The 21040-nt window shown below is 40.2% G+C and overlaps 1 protein-coding gene across 1 annotated transcript; it reads left to right on the top strand.

Annotated features, from left to right (window-relative positions):
• Positions 1 to 1619: 1619 nt before the first annotated feature.
• LOC145497478 (uncharacterized) lies at positions 1620 to 20610 on the top strand. The gene is made up of 22 exons (XM_081477281.1): positions 1620 to 2063; positions 3332 to 3430; positions 4281 to 4389; positions 5421 to 5546; positions 6456 to 6481; positions 6635 to 6724; positions 7436 to 7500; positions 7769 to 7831; positions 8615 to 8669; positions 9094 to 9155; positions 9705 to 9856; positions 10390 to 10437; positions 10759 to 10823; positions 11364 to 11473; positions 11672 to 11760; positions 12961 to 13094; positions 13356 to 13420; positions 14082 to 14197; positions 17322 to 17380; positions 17784 to 17864; positions 18622 to 18718; positions 18846 to 20610. The coding sequence occupies exons 1-22, from the start codon at positions 1911 to 1913 to the stop codon at positions 20603 to 20605; spliced, it is 3624 nt and encodes a 1207-aa protein (XP_081333407.1). The 5' UTR covers positions 1620 to 1910; the 3' UTR covers positions 20606 to 20610.
• The last annotated feature ends 430 nt before the right edge of the window (positions 20611 to 21040 follow it).

Below are 21040 nucleotides of genomic sequence, written 5' to 3'. Positions count from 1 at the left end.
GGAGACCGAGCATTTTAGCAGGAAAAATGGAGCATTAAGGTGGAGTATTTTAGTGGGGAAATAAAAGCATTATGTACAAAAGCCTAGTGAAATTACCAAATTGCTATGGCAACCTTCAGCTCACGTTTGGCGCCAAATTTCACAATTCTATGTGCAATATTATATTTTACGATAACTGCAGAAATTCTCGCGCGCTCATTGGTAAACTTTTATTGTCAATAAGCACACAGACATATGAATTTATAATTTATGCGATGCGATAATTTATGCGATGCGTCAACGAACGAGAGCGGACAATTTGTTATCGTAAAAAAAACAAATTGATGTCAGTTTCTAATGCGTCTGTCCTGTTGTTGACAATGAATTTCGCCATAACATTGTAACGTAGTCTTCGGATCTGCTCGGCTATCGCCTCGTACGTGGATCCACAACTACTTTGACAATGTTATAATGAAATTCATGATTAATAACAGGACAGACGAATGAAAAACTGACGTCAATTTATTAACTCGCGTGTTCCACGCTCTCAGTAGTTGGGGACGAGCGAGGAAAACGGCGGGCGACCGCGAGAAACAACGAGGAAGTACTAACCTCGCCTTAGGCCTCCCTCGTTTTTTCTCTCGCTCGACGGACAGCCTGGAACAATGATGGGCTCCTGATACGCAACAATATATGTATTCTGCTTCGATAAGAAAATGTCAATTAATCCCAAATCAGAGCAATTTCGAATGAGTGCAAAACTGTGAAATTCAAAAGGATTGACAGCTCCGACAAAATTGAGCTCGGAGAGACAAAATGGCGGACAAAAATTAGACGAGGAGTGGGACATTTTACCCAAATTTTAATACAAAGACTTCATAACAAAGCAGAGAACAAGGCTCGGCAAAAATAAGTAAAATTAAAGTTAAATTGAACTGCGCCAGCGTGGTAATAACCCCCTCTTTGTAACTTCAGGGCTCGTTACTCACGCCCCCGAGTCTAAAAATACAAGAGAATCTAAAAATACAAGCCGTTTTGTCTTGGTCGCAACCTCGTCCCCAGGGCCTTCTCCTCGACGATTTTCAAAATGGCGAGTCACAAGCCCTGAAAACGGAGATTTCACTCTAAGAAAGCATCAAATGTTTTCCGTCCATACTACGCCGAAGGAATTTGAAGACGCGGAACAATCACCCGTCATTTTGGATTTGTGTTTGAGGAGAACTTAGTCAGGGAAATCACATGATTTTCGTGACGCCATCGCTCTCAAAAAATATCCCTTTTCAAAATGTTTTTCGTCCCCACGAAAACAAAAAGCCAGCATTTTCAAATTCGTCCGGCCAGTGAAGAGCGTTTTTGAAAAGCTCCATTTTTTTAGATGGATTAGTGTGGACGGCAGGTCTAACGATAGAAGTAAAGCTGCGTTTTCAAATTTCTCTTGCGTGGTGTGGACCAGGCCTTAGTGTGGGAACGTTAACCGTGACTACAGAGATATGTACAGTGTACACACACTCCAACGTCTTTAGACAGATTCTTCCTTTCAGCGTAAAATTGCTGTTCCTAAAACAAACTGAACTGCATGGCATGTGTCAATTTACTGAGAGTGGAAAAACGTATATCTAATAAATTAGAGGCAATATCCGATTTAATGTGGGCACGCTATTAGCGACAAGACACGTAGTGAAAGTTGAATGCTACAAACTGGTGGCAGACTACGAGCGAATTTTAAACTGAAATTATTAACAGTATCTTGTTCCCTTCTTTATCTTCCAATTTTGCTGTTTCATTGCGTCGCGGAAAACTCCAGAGGTGAAGGAATTTGCAGTGGCACACAAACTCGCAAAACAAACAGGACTCGTTATTTCCAATATGCAAAGTGGCGCGGAATGAGTTTGCTCAAGTAATTTACGGTGGCGACAAATCTTTCTAATCTAATGGAATCTAAGAAGGAAACAGCGAAGTTCTGCGGTAATATTCTGGTGCGAAAAACAAAGAGACGAAGCTTCCTAGCCAAGTCATTGTTCGAGGGTGTTTTTGGAGTTTTGACCGACGGTTTGTTTGAGTATTACCACAGCTCAACACAGTGGGTAAGCCTTTTACAGCAGTATTTATAAAATGTCTGGCTTGTAGTAATGTACTATAGTTTGCTGTGAGCTGATCAGTAAGTTTCAGTTAGTCCCTGGAGAGAGACCATTTGTGTGAACTTCGCAGATGTGCTTGTTTGCCGATCAAACAGCGAATAATAGTTAGCGAAGCAATTCAGTGAACTTTACTCATGTGCCTACTTGAGAAATATTATGTCCGTTGTAACTGGCTATGTTCCATGCTTCGTAAAATATAACGGAAAATGATTTAAAAAAGGAATCGAATAGGCCTCATACTCATGATATCACCATGAACAAATTGTAAAAAATGATTGCCGAAGGGTTTTGATACCGGAAAGCACTCATTCATAACAACTACCGAAAATTTAGGTATGAATTCAACCATGTTACACATATGGCAACATGAAATGTAAAGTCAACTCTTGAAGCTGTAAAAATCTCGGCTGTTGACAGTCTGCTTACGAAGTGATTCTGTTCAGTAAATTTATTGATCATGTTCGCTCAGACTGGTCCGTAGCCGGTGTAGGAGTTAATTGTCAATCAAACTAAGCAAGCGTTGCGCTAAGAGATAAATTGCTTTACAGTTAGAGGATGCAAAGGCTGTGTTCGCCAAGGCTGCATCTGAAAGATGGTAAAATTTAATCGTGATTTTGTTCGATCTCTGTATCCAGTCTAAATTTTCACAGCAGTCAGTTATTAGCGAAGTGTTCACTTCTACAAATCTATGATTATCTAAAGACCTAATGTGTCCGCTTGCAAAGTTAAGAGATTTTCTACGCGTTAATGCGTAATTAGGTGCGAATAAACAAGAGGATTACACCAGTTTGTAAAAGAAATTAGCGCGAGAGCCTGGAGAGAGATTCCGTCCGACTAGACTAGGTTCAAGTCTCTCATCCAATGGTTTTTCACGAGTGTCAAAAATCGACATCAGAAAGGCCAACGATGCAAAGCAAATATCCGACATAAATTAAGTTGCCTTTAGCTATTTGTCCTAGGTCTGGGTCTCTTGTCTATTTGTTCCTGAAAAGCAATTTCTTATAAAGGGTTTTTTCTTTTTTTTTTTTAAGCCTTTGGGGTCGGGAGGGAAGAGAGGGAGGATGGAGAGAAATTCAAACTCGAGAAAGTCCACATGACTTTGTAATTTATTTTAGTTTGTTGTTGTTTTTTTTTAATTGTTGCTGTTTTGTTGTTGTTGTTGTTGTTGTTGTTTTCTTTTCCATTTACTGTAAGGTTTTTTCATATTTACACAGACAAAAGGAGAAAAGCCGGAATTTTTCATCGAACTGTTTAATATCCAATCTGTGGAAGAAGTGGATGACGACGCATTTAGCCAGGCGCTATGTTTTCAGGTTTGGTTTTAAATTCTTCTCTTTTTCTCTTTTTTTTGTCTTTGCATTTCTTCGATTCCCTTTACTCCACCTGAAGCAATAGACGCCTCGTCTCTTGCCTGAAGCTATCCAAAACTGAACAACCAAACAATGATGTTCCTGCAACACAAACCTACCATCGCGAAAATAAAATACTGATAATAAGATATTTGGCATTTAGCAGTAACAAGCCCTCGGAGTGATTATTCGTCGACTGTTTTCAGATTTGTGAAGGTAGAAAAACGGAAGGATCCGGAAAAAAAAACAAAACAAAAAACCATGATGCAGGAACGAGAACCAGCAACAAGCTCAACCCACTTATGACGCCGAGTACAGGATTCGAACCCTGCCCACTTGGTATAAGGCGAACACTCTCATTGCTGCCCTAACCAAGCTCCCCCAGCTCCCCCAAGTCCCCTTCCCCCACTTCCCACGCCAAAAAAATAATAATAACTGACCCTTCGACACGTCAACAACAACAACAAGGCTTATATGTACTGTAAACTAAAGCAGAGCAATTAATTATACAATATTAATTAAAAGCCCTTCAGTAGCTGGTCACCCAGTGAAGCTGGACTAGCTGGGTGACAACCATTTATTAATAAAAAATTAAGAAACTAATCAGCTTGCCGTTTGAGGTCCCACCACAACAATGCGTTTTCCAAAGGATGCATTTTCAATGATGCGTTTTCGTATAGAAAACGTACGAAAAACTTCGCGTCCACACTATCGTTTTCACAGCGCTTTCCCCGTCCACACTAAAACATTTCATCCATCATTTGTGCACATGAATTACGTAACCGTTCTCGAAAGACTCCGTTTCTCTTTTCAGGTAACATATCACTGCCGCACTAAGAAGGACAATTCTAACACACGAACTCTTTATTTATCCGCTTATGACGTTGACGAGTTCGAGTCGTGGCTATCTTCATTACGGTTAGGTACGTGAACACTTAAATGTTATTTTAGAGTTTACAATGCAATAAAAATCGAGCTCACCGGTAAACAGAATGATAATTTATAATCGCACTTCCTTAAAAACTGAGGTAAATTTGAGAAACCTTGGGTCACTGTTTTGCAATTTCACTCTCTTGCAATCCGTTTTAATCGTCTCCAATTTTGTCTATCCATGCCTCTTTTTATTATTTTTTTTCTGTGTTTCCTTCGAGTTTGTCTACAGTTTTAGACGTTTTAGGTTGTTATTGTGATATTTAGTTTATTCTGTGACCAGTTCATTTGCTCTAAATTCGCATTACCTAGTTCCGTTAATGACTCCTTCTGTACTGGTGACTTACTTTTTTGAAGACTGATCCGTCAGGTTTAATTGATTTGCTGATAACAGAATGAATGGCCGAGCAATGGCCAATCAGAGACTAGAAATGGTTTTCTGTAGAGATACCTCGCCATCATCAACAATTTTAAGGTCAAATTTTAGAATTTAATTAGGGCCGGGGCGGGGAGGGGGGGAATGTACTCTCTATAACGGCCTATACGGGGATGCTCGGCCTGAAAGGGCTGACTTTTTCAGGCTGTAGGGATATAAAAGGATAGGGATATTAAGTTGAGGTATATGAAAGAGTAGGGAAATCTATCATTTAGATGTAACATGAACGGAGTGAATAGATGATACTTGTTTTCTGGTTAAACTTCTCTTCTGGTAGTGCTTGATGTTCTTTCGTGGTAGTTCTTAAGTAGGTATGTGAAAGAGGTACCTTTCTTCTCTAAGAGGTATACCAAATGGATACCTTTTCTGTCAAAGTGGTATACGAAAGGGAAACGAGTTGAACCTCGGGGCGGCACCTCCCAGTATAAAACTTTGTAGAGCACCTCCCCCCCCCCCTCCCCCTCCACCCCATCCCAGGAGTTAGGGTGATTTTGAGCAAGTCATAGAGAAGCTTCTGATCGTTGAAGCAATGCATTTGTAACGAAAACAATCGTCAGTAGCCTTGCTGATCGAAATGTCAATTTTTAGCTTGTGTGGACAATCCAGTGAGTCTGACCCAGTACCACTCGGGTCGCTTTACCGGCAAAGGATGGTCTTGCTGCAAGGCGGCAACGTTCCGAAGCTCGCCAGGATGCAAGCCAAGTACAATTTACGGTAAGCAATGATTTTATTTTCCTAGAAAGTTTAATAGTGTACTTCCCAGAGCACTAGACGCATTAGCCTCGCTAACCATGCACGAGAGTGCCTGCAGTCGACGTGGATCACTCCCCCTTCATGATCTTCGCTCGCGAAGACAAGCCTTGATGATGAGAACGAATTACGAAAGTTGCTGCCTAAGCGAAATTGGTAAGGACAGATGCACTCAATACTGGAACAAGACGAGAAGAGCAGCCTCCGGTAGCAGAGCTAGCAGCATTTATATTCAAATCAGCACCACCACCAACGACAACAACACTGTAACAAACAATTACAAGTTAAGTTAGTATTATCCCAGCACCGGCATAGCCGCAGTACCGCCAGCTCAAACCAGAACTAAACGAGACGAAAACAAAACAAAACAAAACAAACAAACAAACAATTCGATCTAGTCTCAGCGTTTTCATTACCAGTTTCCCACTGGATTAGTTGAAGAATTTTTGAACATACGATGAAAGGTTTGCAACATTACCTTCCAAGAAGAGAAGATCAGGGTAAGTGCCTTGATCTTCGGTCTTGATTTAAGCGACTAACAAGTTTTTCAACTTAGAGGATCCTAGTCAGCCTCTGCCATTTTCGATGCCATCGAAATGATTGATATTGCATGGTGAAGTGAAGTCTTTTTGCTTTACTCAGTAAGATGTGTTCCTGAAAGCATGTTTAATTATCTTTAGTAGTTTCACAGTGATTTTCGTCGTTTCGACATGCTCCGAATACAATATAATACCCAAACTCTCGCATGTAAACAAAAACAAAGGTGTGGCTGACTAGGGCCCTGAACCAGTAGAGAGTCTGATTACGGAAATTACTTCTCTAAACGGAGTATTGCTTTCCTGAATTCTGTTTTTTCCGCTTTTTTCTGCTTAGGAATTCCAGACGTCAAGCGGCAAAAGGTATTACAAGATAACTAAGTTACTCAATTTGAAGACAAACAGTCACGAACAATTCGACTGTGTTGTGATAGTTAAACGATAAATTATGTTCGCACTAATATGAAAAATCGTTTAAATAATTTGTTATTTTGTGGATCTTTTTTGTATTCCTAGTTGTCTCTAGCAATTGCTTTCCATGGTTTTGGAGTGATCGCCCAGGAGTCTCATTACTCAGATATGCCTGGAAGTCTTCCCTTCAGTGCCGTAAGGATTAATTACAATAATTTAACAAGAGAGCCACTGGCTAGCATTTTTTATGTCTCTGTAATGTTCTGTAGCTGACAAAGTTTGCTCACGACCCACAGTTAACGTATTAAACAACCGAACATTGATTGATGACAGGTCTTTTTGTGACACATGATTTTGTTATTGTTTTTGTCTTAGTTTTTTTTTTTTTATTTGTTGCATCAAAATAACAATGTTAATGGCAGTGATGTTTGGCTCGGTAATAGTACGAGTAAGGATTTACTCCAAGAGCAGATATTCGACAATTCTCTCAGAATTGCACAACCCTTTAAGGTCGGCATACAGTACACTGGGGGAAATCTTGCGGGGACGTGAAGTGTTGGTGCACAAACGAAGCGAATAGTGGCACAAGAATGTGTTGTAGCGTGGAAAGATTTCAAGAGCAGTGGACGCGATGCGGCATTGAAAACTGATGATATGTCATTTTGTCTTTGCTTCATGACGCACGAATTCAAATAAAGCTAAACCAGCTGAATTTCATCTAACATGTTGGCGTTTGTCCCCCCGGATACAAATTCAAAATCAATGATAAGTTTGCGTACTCTCAGCCAATCACAATAAAGCAATTTTCTCAGTATAATAAAAAGGGCAATTTATCGTTTTAGTTCTTTATTATGTTTGCTTGTTTATTTAATGGTGACTTATTTTTTCGTCGGATCGTGATTTTAGGGTGATCACTTAACTGTTTCTGATGCCTCTGGTAACAACGAGTGGAAAGCATTTTCGACCACATCGTAAGTCACCCTCCTTTTCCTGCTCTTCATTGCAATTGTTGTTTGGCTCCACTCGTTACGTAGCTACCCACACAATGACTGTCTATGCAACATTCATAAAGCATTTCTACATTTTTTTGCTCGAAGAAAAAAAAAAAGGAAAAGTTACTATTTCTTAATCAGCTGGCAAAAGAAATGTGCGCAGCGTCGACGGTTTAGAAAAATCAGGAAACCATGGTCCACGTCCATTTACTGGATCTCACTATTTGGTCTTGATATAATGTTTCAGGACTAGCGGATATGGATACATTCCAAAAGATCTTGTGAAGCTCAAAGACCTCGAAGAAGAACCGTAAGTATGAGATTCTCTATCACATCTCGAGTCTCTCAGACTAATTGCTGGGAGTTTGAGATGTACGATTCCGATGGCAGCGGCGCAAAATGCTGGGGATCATGTGCGGGATTTTCTGCCTGGCCCGCGACCGAGTAAATCTACCAAGAGATCGATGAGAGCACGCCAGAGAAGTTTATTAACAAACTGTTTGCTTGACCGAGACAGTGACAGTACATACAATTACGTGTATAGAATTTGCATTGCCAGCCACTCGCCTTTTGACAAGCATAATGACAAGTACTAAAACGAACACAAAACGGAATTTAAATGAATTGTGAAGATATCTTAAAGCGGCGGCTTTCAAATCTTGGTGCGCTCTTTCTTGTTGGTCACGAAAAGCCGGGAAGAACACCATATGTTAAGAGTGCTACTTTTCGCTCCGTAGAATGTTCTTAATTTGTCTTCTTGCATCCCATGTCTATAGTATAACCTCATTAGCCAAAAGTGTCGCCTCAATAGTGATGGAGTGCGCAAAGAGGCGCAGTTTAGCCCGTCGTAATGATAAAATAAGATTTTACCGACATGACTACTTGCGCGTGTAACCTCGTTTCCAGGGTCTTCTTTCTGGGAATAAGGTTGATGCAGGTACTCTTCTAAACCATTAGGTGAATTCATAGCATAGTAACTCATTAGCGGGCATATGATTGCTATTGCTCACTGGGCTATTAAGCCTGCTAAGTTTGGCCTTTTTTGTACTTTGTTCGTACTTTAATTTACCACAATGTTTTGTTCACTATACAGATGGTTTTTTGATGAGATTCCCAATTCTATCACTGCAGCCATTTTAAGAGACCAGGTGTAGTATCAAATTTCAATTTACTAATAACTGCTTACTAATTGAGCGCGAGGGCCGTACTGGGAAATATTGGCCCGTGGTCGTTACAGTACGGACGGAGCGCAGCGAGGTCCATCCAAAAACGACCGTCAGCCAATATTTCCCAGTACTGCTCGAGCTAGCATGTTTTTCCGTCATATTTGGTGGACAATTTGAGTTTAAATTTCTCGAAAGCGCTCTGAAAAACGCAATGAAATAAATGCCTAACTTTTGCGCATGCTTTTACCAAGATTGGATCGCGTGGACGCAGTAATTTATAAGCAGAGTTTTAAAACAGCTATTATAACAAATACTTTATTGAACAAGCCTGTTCGGTCCATATTGGGAAATGTTGGTCTGTTTCTCCACTCAAATAGAATATAAATAAAATATTGTTGTTGACTAGGTTCCAGGATGTTTCATCTTAAGAACAAGTGGACTGGGGACTAGAACTATTCTATCTTTTAGGTTAGTAGTATTAATAATAACTACTTAATAACAAGAGTGCTTGCGATAGCGTAGGAGAAGATCGAGGGTAACAGCGATAATCCCTCGCATAGCCCTCATTTCCTAACGTAATTTCTGTCGAGTTATTTTTAGATCATTCCCGGGTTTTGGAAATCCCAGTCAGGATTAGGATAATGTTCGAAAATGAACTGACACGACTGATACTTTTCACCGCTTATGTCGGATAGCTGGGAGCACTTATTGAAACTTGAAATTTAGCATTGCAAAATCTTTTCGGTCATTGTCGAGGGCCTTCAAAAGTTGTATCTGAGCTGATTTTCAACTGAATTCGTGGTAGAAAGTGATCTTATTCTGACAGGCGTGTTAAACGATTCCACACTTTTTATAGTCACATACTAACAACGTAAGAATTGGGATATCAAGAGATCAGTGCTGCTAAAATCCCACCCTATGTGTCTCAATGCCATTTTTGTCACCCTCTTTTTTTCTTTTTTGATTTTTCTCGGTTTTCTACGTCGACGGAATAATTTTCATCTTGTTACGTTTCAGAACGGACAGAACAGTGAAGCATATTGAGGTTCTTCTCGACGAAACAACTCAGAAGTATCGCGTGAAGGACGAGTCTGACGCAGTGTCCTACGCGAATTTTCTGCAGTTTGATAGTATACAACAGCTGCTGGACCAATGCAAGCAGCATGCAAGTAAGATTGGGACAGTCCTTGCTTATGATTGGCAAATAGTGATAGATTTAAATCTAACAGGACACGTAGCATTTTGTGATACAATTTGTCATACATCAGAAGACGACTTTCGCAGCTAACAGAAACCCGACCACTAAGAGCCAATCCAACTTCATTCCCAGGATCTCTCAGCGGAACAAGAAGAGAGGCCCCGGGAACGAGTTTGTAGCCAGTCGACTTAACCAATAGAGTGTTTTCGCTTGACGTCATGCCAGCCATATTGGTGTCCCAAAACAATGAAACGGCGGCCATGCTGTCCTAAACCATTTTCAACACTCTCTTTTGTTCCAATAAATTTGTATGGCCGCTGGTCGCCTGAGTAAAAACGCTCTATTGATTGAGATTAGCAGTAAAGCAGTCACGACGTCTCAATGGAAATCTTGACAAAAGTGATAATTAATTAATGCACTTTATTTGCATTGGGGTGGCAATAAATGTACAGCATATAGTGAACTCTATGTAACAGAGAATATTTTGATTTTGTTTCATTGCAGCTCTAGGAATAACTCTGGAAAAGTACCCCACCATCAAGAATGCCGATGGTAATTATTGCCAGCTCGAGGGAGAGTGGTCAAAATTAGAGCGTAACTGAGCAAAGAGTGACAAGGAGTGTTGAGTCTTAATTTTAACACTACTTCAGGCACCAGATCGCAAACACTAGCTTTGTGTTTGTTAACTAACCTTACGAGTCTATGCAGACCCATGCATTATTTTATTGGTCTTGCTTAAATTTATCACTTATATAACACATTAATATTGACCATTTCCTTGAAATGCATAACGTTGATTACCATTATTATTTTCGAATTATTTTACCATCCTTTTATGTGCCGGTATTAATCTAGGGGTGTTTTTTTGCTTAGAAATCTGGAAGGTGGACTGGGGAGAAATTGAAACAAGAGAGGAGTGCGACTTGAACCTACCATGGGTAAGCATAATGAAGTACACATTATGTGTGATCGTGACAGCAATGACAACTTTTCAGTTTCAATATACGTGCTGCCATTGAGGAAAAATTTCTTTGCTTTCTATAGCTGAGAATATTTCTGACATGTCATTTCATTTTATGTCATTTCACGTCACGTCACGTCACGCCACGTCATGTCATGTCATGCATGATATGTCATTTTATGTCATGTCTTGTGACGTCATGTTATGCGTTTCTAGCCATTTTTATCGCTCATGTTTTTAGAGTAGGCCATTTCACACTCTACTTGTCATCAGAGTGCGCGATAGTTTTCCTGTCCAGTCAACATATACATAACTGACATGATAGAACCACCAACAAACACAAACGGAAGAGAAAGAAAGAAAACAAAACAAAACAAAACAAAACAAACAAACAAACAAACAAACAAACAAACAAAAGCAGTTCCAGTGCCAACCCTGCTCGCTTGCCGAGGCCTCAAAGGCTATGGAAGGCTGAAAACAGAATTTTGGACGACAGTACAATGAACTTTCTCCTCAGAGTGTTAATTACGGCAAGTTTCACAACAAGGACGCATTGATACAAGCTCTACCGGAAGGAAGCTCTGATATATTAAAGGAAAAGTTCAGCAATCAGGCAAGATTGATGATGTGAGTAAACAAGTGATCGTTTAAATAGAGGCAGGCAGTTATTAACGCTAATAATTTCAGCAATAAATAAGGGTCAATGAAGACATCGTTTCAGCTATGGGTATTCTTTTGGATAAGCTTGCGGTTTTTAACCTGCTATCAAACGTTCTTATTTTGGGCTAGCGGTTTTCGTAATCTTCTTTTTCGTTTCTTCCGCAGGACCCTTAACCACGACAACGTAGTAAAACTGCATGGGGTTGGTATCAAGGGACCTCGCAACTTCATGGTTCAAGAAAATCTGTCTAACGGTAATATTGTTTTGTTAATTTCTCGCTTTTTACTAATGTGAGGATTCTATGTACAGCATATATGAAGGCAAATAGAAGTAACTCAAGTCCTCTTTGACCGTGTATTTATCAATCAGAGTGTTTTTACTAAAAGGAAATAAATTCCTTTTGTCAAAATTTTGTAAATCGGATATTTTCACCCTGATAAGAACTCATTGCTTACTTGTTTGCAAGGGAACCGTTTCTCGCGTCAGTCAAATATCATTACGTCGTGCAAACCAACCGTTGTGATAAAATAACTGAGATAATACGCGCGCGGTCATTGGTCGATAGGTGTGATTAGATGATAGTATGTGAACACGGTTGTGACGTTTTAGATTCGCGTGTACTCTTGAGAAATATTTTATAAAAGCAGTGAAGTACTTTTAAAGTGTTAACATAGTCTGATCTCAAACACTTATGAAGTTGAGAGAATTCTCGAAAGTTATGCAAACTCTCAACTACGTCTCGGGTTTGCATTTAAAGTGATACGAGAGAGAGAATTTGAGACAGTAATGCAAACTCTCGACTGCGTCTCGGGTTTGCATTTAAACTGATACGAGAGAGAGAATTTGAGACAGTAATGCAAACTCTCGACTGCGTCTCGGGTTTGAATTACTGTCTCAAATTCTCTCTCTCGTATCAGTTTAGATGAGGCTATGTAAACACGGAAAAAGTAATATTTTGCTTAAATACTAGTCCGTCTTGGTTGATTTAACCCTATAAATAGACCCTTTGCATAAATGGCGCCTATATTCGAATAACAATACTTATACACCCTTAGCCTCACATTCATGTAAAAAAATCCTTTGTCTTGAAAAATAAATACGAGGCTAAGGATGTATAAACTATAATAAATTGTTATTCATATTTAGACGCCATTTATGCCGAGGGTCTACGGTACCCTGCAAATGAAAAGGCAACCGTGCAAAATGGTCCTCGTGAAACTGTCTTAGTACACTTGTGATGAACGGGTGCATCAACCAAAACAAATGGATGAAGATTCTATCGCGACAGCTGTTTTAACAGACGCACTAGTATAAAAAAAATAATAATAAGCAAAAAAACTCGGAATGCATTCAAACAAGTCACCTCCATTGATAGGTATTGAAAAGACCCTCTGAAGCTTTTCAACCACGATTGGTGAGTTAAATCTACTAATGAACTTCTTCTCAAATACAGGCAACTTGTCAGAATACCTCATGAGAAACTCTTCCCTGCTTCAATCCTATCCTACTGAGTTAGGAAATATCATGAACCACGTGATCAATGGCATGGTATATCTCCACGAGTGTCGGGTGGTGCACGGAGAATTGGTAAGTACAAAAGGTTGTCTACGGTAAGCTGCTGGTTCATTAATTAAGAGCTTTGGTCTTCAAAGATGGCATCATAACAGGACCGAAAATAGCGTTACATTTTTTAATAAAACATGCAAAAAAGCGAATAAAGTTTTTTGTTGTTGTTGTTTATTTTATCAAGTACTTGCTTCACGAAAATGGTTTTACCGAACACCCAGGTGGCATGCACGGTCACGATGTCGCTTTTTAAAACTTATTTAAATTATTGTACTTATTTAGGTGCCCAAGAACTGTCTTGTAGGAGACAAAGGAATAATAAAGATCTCTGGTTTTCACTGTGCAAGGTGAGGTTCATAATAATCTTAAAGAAAGCAGAATAAATGCCAATTCTAAATATCGTTTAAAATGGTTCACAGGACTTTGGTCTTCCTCCTTTGGCCATTCTATTATACAGTTTGCACGATGTTGTTGATGAAGAAAATTTACCCTAATATGAAACATGGTTAGCGCCAAAGCTCTTCAGACGTCAGTGACGTCGACATCTTGGTTAAAGTTTTTATTTATTCAGAATTTTGATTCATCGACTTGTGGGAAATTATATTTCCCAGTGGCTCTTCGACGTAGTTTTTGAAACGAATTCCAAAATATTTTGTCAGGGGACGGTAAACCGGCAGTTATAAACCCTTTCATGATAGGTTACTGTTTATACTCGTTTAGTGTTGCCATGGCAACTAATATTGACGTCATGGAGATCGCAATTTGTTCACTGGCAAAACTTCTAAGCATTTGTTCTAATAGTTATCTTTAAACATTACTGGTGTAGTAATTAAGAATGTTTCAAGTTTTTCAAAAAAAATTGTTAAGAAAGGCGAATTTTGTAAGATAAGTATGCTGGTTTGTCTGCTTCCCTATTATTTTGTTAACTGTTCGCGCGTTTTAAAATATATGTATATAACTAAAGAGAAGTCAGCAAAAATAACCTAACACCGCTTTTGGCATATGCAGGTCTCCTTGGTGTAAAAGACCACTATCTGATGAAGTCTACAACAACAAGGTTCCTATTCCAGCTCCTGAAGCCAGTCAGAGCATTGGAACGTATTCGTCCGACGTTTGGGCGTACGGTGGGTCTTCTCTGTCAATTGTTTTTAGCATTTTCGGATAAGGAGAAGAGTAAAAAGCACAATTATTACAGAAAGATGAGTGGGACGATATTCTGAGTCAAGCTTGACATTTACCAGAGCATTTTCCCCTGAATTCCGCGTATTTCATTTCTCGTTAATTGAGATACACATGAAACGAATTTCGCCAAAACGGACATGTTCTCCATGGTAGTTATCGCCATGTTAGATTTTGGCAGCTCTTTGGAATGAGAGGTTAACATACCTTTTAGGCTTGGGCGGTTTGATGCCCTGTTTCAGACCATGTGATGATACTCTTGGGAATTCTTGCTTTCAAAGAGTCTCCAGTATATGAATGAATAAGTTTGAGGCCCTGTTAGGGGGGGTACCCATGTCCCCTGTCTGAAATTCGCCACCAGCCATGTCGGCATTTTGCAAGATTCCTATGTCTCCTGTCGGAATTTCGTCTCAGAGGCGTTGTGTCGGAAAATTTGACCTTGTTCAATTAAAACAAAGCTACATGTATAACTCATCATAATACCTTTGTTTATCAAAAAAAAAAAAAAAAAAAAAACCGTCACAGTGCTCTCAAGTCTCACGCATTGAGCATGAGGCTCACGCAAACGAATTCAATCTTGCGCTCTTACGTGCACGCTGAAACTATTATTTCTCACGCATTGTAGGTTCCTTGCTGTTTTAGTCAAGTATATGTATAATTAAGTATCTCTTTGGATATAATTTACTCCTTGTACGCTTTGCACTTGCTTCGAACACTTTTCAGCAGTAGGAATTCTTATTCAGAGCCAGCATTTCTCCGGTCAGTGGGTTTAATGATTACTTTCAAAGGCTGGTTTTCACTAGCGACGGAGTCGTAGTCGGAGTCGTAATCAGAAGCGTAGAGGGATACGATCTAGAGAAAATCAAACTGACAGAGTCGGAAGCAATACACCGCATCCGCCTACAACTCCGTGGCTTACGATCCAGTGAAAACTAGATTGTCGGAGTCGCAAGCAGAAGCGGAAGAATAAACCAATCACAATGTTCGTTTCCGGGCCTTGTGATTGGTTGGTTTTTCCATTTCTGCTTCCGACTCCGACAATGTAGTTTTCACTGGATCATAAACGACGGAGTCGCAAACAGAATCGGAAGAAATGGAAACGTTCTGATTCTTCCGACTCCGATTCCGTCGAACTTATGACTCCGCTTACGACTCCAGTGTTTCCGCCAGACCGCGCCAATTCGGGAATCCCGCGTTGGAATCAGAAATGGCAACCAGAAAAACGAAAAAAGGGCCAATTTGGCCCTTTCTTTTTATAAGGCTGCAGGCTTAACACAGACACAGTATTTTAAAAGCCATCCCAGGGCTCGAAATTGCAACCATATCGGTCACCAATGCAACTAACCTTTCATCCTTGGCGACCAAAAATTCTGGTTCAGTCTCCATAATGGCGACTACATTTCTCTGTGTTGACGATCAACAACGATTATTTTGTCACACATAATGTCCTTCTAGAAAATCATATTGAAAACATTCAACATTAAACATTCAACATTCTAAAACATTCAACATAAGAAAAGAATCCAATCCGTCCTTTTGCTTTGCTGTGCTATTTGCTGTATTGATTCTCTCACATCGGAAAACTTCCAAATGGCTAACCGTGTTAAGAAACGCCCTATAATGCATTGCAAACCTTTGATCATTGACGTCATGTACGCCTAAGGATTGTTCTCTCGTAATGCACGGATCCTTCATACTGGTAAAACAAACTTTATAGAGTAGAAACACTTCAAAAAGCACTTACTATCAAATTTTATCGTAGATCCTAATAAGCTGCTTTATTTTTCTTGGTACCCTGATGCATTTTTCCTTCTGTAGCTTTCAATTTATTGGCCCCTTTCTTAAAAAATTGGCCCTTAAAAAAGATCTCCAGGGGCCAATTTGGCCCTCAAGTAAAATTTTCTGGCTGAAACACTGCGACTCTAATTTTCGATTTTCACTAGGTCGTAAGTTCTCTTACGACTTCGACTACGACTCCTATTCCGACTCCGTCGCTAGTGAAAACCAGCCTTAAAGCATCACATTTCGACTGAGCATGAAGGAGAAGACTTCTTAGCTACTTCAATTTTTCAAAATTTTCTAAGGGGCTGGGGGCATGCTGGGGGGCATACTGGGGGCATGCTTTCTAAGGGCTTGGGCATGCTTTCGAGCGCTGGAGTTGCTGACCTCCTAGGGGATGTGGGGGCATACTCCCCCCGGGAAATTTTGAAATTTAGACGATTGGAATTGCTATTTTCAGCCATTTTCCAGTCAGTATTTGGACCTAAAGTACAATCGAACCTATGACTATTTTTACCATGTTTATGTTAAACAACCGTTCTTTAACTCAAAATCTCAACTGCCTCAATCAGATAATCTCTCCTATCTATAATCTTCCTTTGAATTTGGCGTAACCCTTATCTTCTGCTGAAGACGAGAAAACCTTGGCAGGTTTCCCCTGTCTCTCTTTTCCTTCCATAATTTGTTGATAATACAGCTTCATATTCTTTTACTGGTGACCCACTAATAAAAATATGAAGCAGACGGTCGACGATCTCTTTCCTTTTTCCTTAAGCGTGTTTTTAGGCGTTTTAGGGCACTGCTCACTCAGCTGAGAGTGACGGACTCAGCAATGACGGACTCGACGTGGACGTTTTAGCATATATAAGAAAGCCTGGGTTTCACGAACCGCCGACATCGCGCGTGAGAAAGGAAAACATATTTACATGTGAAACTCTGGAAATGCGTCTTCACTTCGACTCAGACATTTAAAACAATCACTGCATTCTCAGTTCCGAAATTCGCTGTCGGTCTATCTTGCCACTGGTGTCGCTTTCTCTATTTCGCTGGAGTAGTCTGTCGTTCGTCGCCAATTCATAGCTCTCATGTCGCCGTTTCAAGGCCATGTCGCTTGTCGGAATTTACCCCTAACAGGGTCTCAAGTTTTAGATGGATAAAAGAACAATTCTCTAGAGAATATCACGTGGTTTGTAACGGGAAAACAACCACCCAAGCTAAAAACGTCTATTGTTATTTGCCACTATCAAGAGATTCTGCCTTCTCAAGTCTGATGCGATTTGCTTCTTGCAGGTCTATTTATTTATTTCGTTGCTACTGTTGGTCAACAACCTATTACAGATTTACAGCAGGCAAGTTGAATATGATTTTGTTGTTTAAAAGCCAAGCAGTTAAGCGGCTGTTAAAACAGCCGTTTAACTCGGGTGTGTGGATCTTAATGGAGCTCAGTCATGGTATTTTGAGTTATTTTGGCCGCGTACAAAATTACCCTTAAATTGAAGGAAACCTGAAAATAGCAGTTTACTACGACGGAGAAACACCAAAGAGATAACAATAAACCATAGAGGATCAAGGATGGTTAGGATGGAGAAGATTGACACGAATTACAAACGACGCACTTGAAAAAATAGGCTAAACTTTTCAAACTGCGTAAACTGTGATGAAGCTCCTTCAAGACTTGCTAGTCCATCACAGCGTATCCATGTAAGTTTGGAATACCAATATGTAATACATGTTGTTTTTCCTTATGTGTAGGTTTTGAGCTATAAGCCAGCGGAGGACACATTGGACCAAGTTGGAAGTTTTGTTGAGAAGATTTCGGCATGCTTACAGACGGTATGTCAAATTAACAAATTGACGTCAGTTTTTTATGCGTCTGTCCTCTTATTGATGATAAATTGCGTCGTAACATTGTTAAAGTGGCTGTGGAACCACGAGCCGCAGGGGAGTGGTTCCGCACTAAACTTTGGCAATGTTATGACGAAATTTACCATCAATAAGAGAACAGATGCATAAAAAACTGACGTCAATTTATTTTCTACAATAACAAGATCCCAAAATGGTCAAATGCCGGGAATGAATCAGGGGAAAATAAGTCGTAACCTTGCCATAAACAAGTGAATTGTATTCAAAATGACGCGAACATTGTCAATAGCTTTTCTCGCTTTTTGCTTGGCTACTGAAAAAAGTCCATAAAATCTCATTGGTCAAAAAGTTGACAATTTGACAGCTAAAAGTTAAACTTAAAAACTTGCATAAATTAAAATTTTATCCGTCTGTACTCTTATTGATAATAAAAATGAGCCGATCAGCGCGCGAGAAATTAGACAGTTATTTTAAAAAATCCAATATGCTAAGCGCCATCTTTTTACCGAGGCGTATACTTAGCTATGACAAGTCACAGGCCAGACCTTGATCTTTAGCTACTGTGTTTTATGCTGCCCTCTAGTAACAAACAAATGACCAAAGATTTTGAACCTTGTTAGATACGTACTGTGAGCCTTGCAGATACGCTCTTCGACGAATTAAAGGAGTAAGATTGTAGAGGTAGAAATTTGTTTCGTCCCCAATAATTGGTTTTTATATTATTTAGGAACCCACAGATCGTCCCACCTTTCAAGACCTTAGTGACCAAGTCTCCGAGAAAGTTGGATCGTCGACGCCAAGTTGTTCTTCGCATTCATTCGAAGGTGGGGCTACACTATGCTTGTAATTCATGTCTTATGCATTTACATTACAAGGTGCACAGAAAAAAATCATGTTTTAAGAATTTCTAAACGCATCCTTAGCATGTCTCATACCTCCTTTCACCATCAGGTTCCCTAAACGCGCAGACACTGACTGAAGAAGTTCCAACTGTAAAATCCACATCCAGGAAAAACAAAGAGAGTACGGTGGAATGTTTCGTGGACGACAACGGAACAATGGCTTGGGACAACACAGATGTTGCATTATCTTATAGTCAAGATGAGCTCAGACAACGCCTTAAAAATGCAGAGTTGGAGGCGTTGAAAGCCAAGGCGTTACAAAAAAGAGCCGAAGCTGCAAAAGACGCAATCCTCAGTCAAGTTCAGGAAGCGGAGACTAAGTGTCTGAAGGAAGTGGAACTGATGACGAAGACGTTCCTGATGCGTTTGAACGAGGCGAACGATCGTGCAGCCGAGGCTGAACAGGCACGATATCTTGCAGAAGAAGTTAAACGACTCACAGAAGAGAAGTACACTCTTTACAAGTACGAAAGTGAGAAGAATATGCACGAGCTGAAATCAATGTTTGATGACGCCCTTCTCGAAAGGGATGAGCTCATTACAGCCTTGAAAACGGTTGGCAAGGACTTTGATGCACCAGAATTGATTTCTCCAAGACGCAGAGATTCCATCCACCAACTCGAAGAGAAGTACCAGCGGTACATATCTACCAGCGACCGTACTATACAGAGTCTGAAAACACAGTTAAACGGCGTTGTGAAGCACAGGGATCAACTAGCTATTGATCGTGAAGCAGCTAGAAATGAAATGAAAGATACCCGAGAGGCTTTGGAACAGGCTGTGAAGGAAAAGGAAGAATTCCAATTCAGGTTAGAGGAGGCACAGTTTGAGATCGAAAGGCTGGAAGAGATGATTTCAACAATGACCCAAAAACGTCAGCAAGCGGAACGCGAGAGAGACCAACTGCAAATGCTAACAGACATGTCGTTGATGAAACTCAGGCAGGCCGAATCGGAAGCGCCAAAGAAAAGAGTGTCCCTGTGTTCTTTTCCGACAAAGAATGACGAAAGGCCAACAGAAAATCGAGAGCCTAGTCTCAGGAGACTTTCTGAGCAGCTCTTGCACCTTATTGGTCCATCACCGATGGAAGTGCAATCCAAATCGGATGAAAACTATATGGAAGAAGGGTCTGAAAATGCAACATCTGATGATGGCGCCGTCTCATCTGATGGGCAGCTTGAACAGGAACATCCTTCTAAGTCGTCTCGAGAAGTGGCTCTAAGGAGGCCAGGCAAAACAGCTATGCCTTCAGTACCGCAGGTAAAGGAATTTAGAAGAGCCACGCCAACAAGACGACGTGAAAATTACAGCAACGAGAATATATGGTGGGACGCAGGCGACCCTTTGGCACCGCACAAGTTCGCCCATATCAACTACCACCAAACAAAAGACGACGAGAAGCAAAGCGAATATGCCCAATGGCACGACTCTCCGATCAAGAAACATGAACCTGAAACAAGCATACACCATGAAGAAGAAAGCAAAGAAAAAATTGCTCACTTCATCGAACAACACAGCAAAGATTCACTCAAGCAGTTCACAATTCCTACCCTACACATCGAAGAGGCAGATACCGATTTAGAAATGGATCATCAGCGCGGAGTTCCTGATATCGAAATATCAGAGTTTGACGAGAACGATCTGATAGCGGAAGAAGACGAAGAAGAAGAGGAAGTATTCCATGGATCTGAGAACAATCAAGATTCGCCAATGTTTATTATAGGAGACCAGGAGGGTCACACACGAATTGTGTACAGTTTTGACGACCTTCCAGAACTTTTACAGGGCATCCCTCAAACAAACCTGTAATGTTTCATTGTGGGACAACTTTGTGTTTGCATTTTATTCAGTGTTTTAAGTTAACGCTCTTTATTTCTGTCCCAACAGTACAGTGAACGATGTGATACGGTACTTCACCTACATTCAAAACTAATTTTCTCGCATCATTATTTTCCCGAAATCAAGCAAACACGATTTTAAAGAACCCGAAAATCAAAATTTCATGTAATAAGGCAGTTAATAACTCGTGAATATCAAAGCCAAGGTGTTAACTTTGTTTAAAGAACGTGCCATATGCCCCACCACACCTTCCTGGCAGATAATTAAAAAGCAATTTATGGGTACTAGGACTTGCGCGAACAGTCCAAACAAATAAGGGCAAGATTTCCTCACGGCTGAATCTGGAAAAGTCCAGTCTAAAACGTTTATTTCTTGCTTATCTTGGATCGCTAATTTTATACTGAG

This window comes from Orbicella franksi, chromosome 9, assembly GCF_964199315.1.
Source record: "Orbicella franksi chromosome 9, jaOrbFran1.1, whole genome shotgun sequence".
Lineage (NCBI taxonomy): Eukaryota > Metazoa > Cnidaria > Anthozoa > Scleractinia > Merulinidae > Orbicella > Orbicella franksi.
The sequence above is the reverse complement of the archived record's forward strand: the minus strand, read 5'-3'. Positions and strand labels throughout refer to the sequence as shown.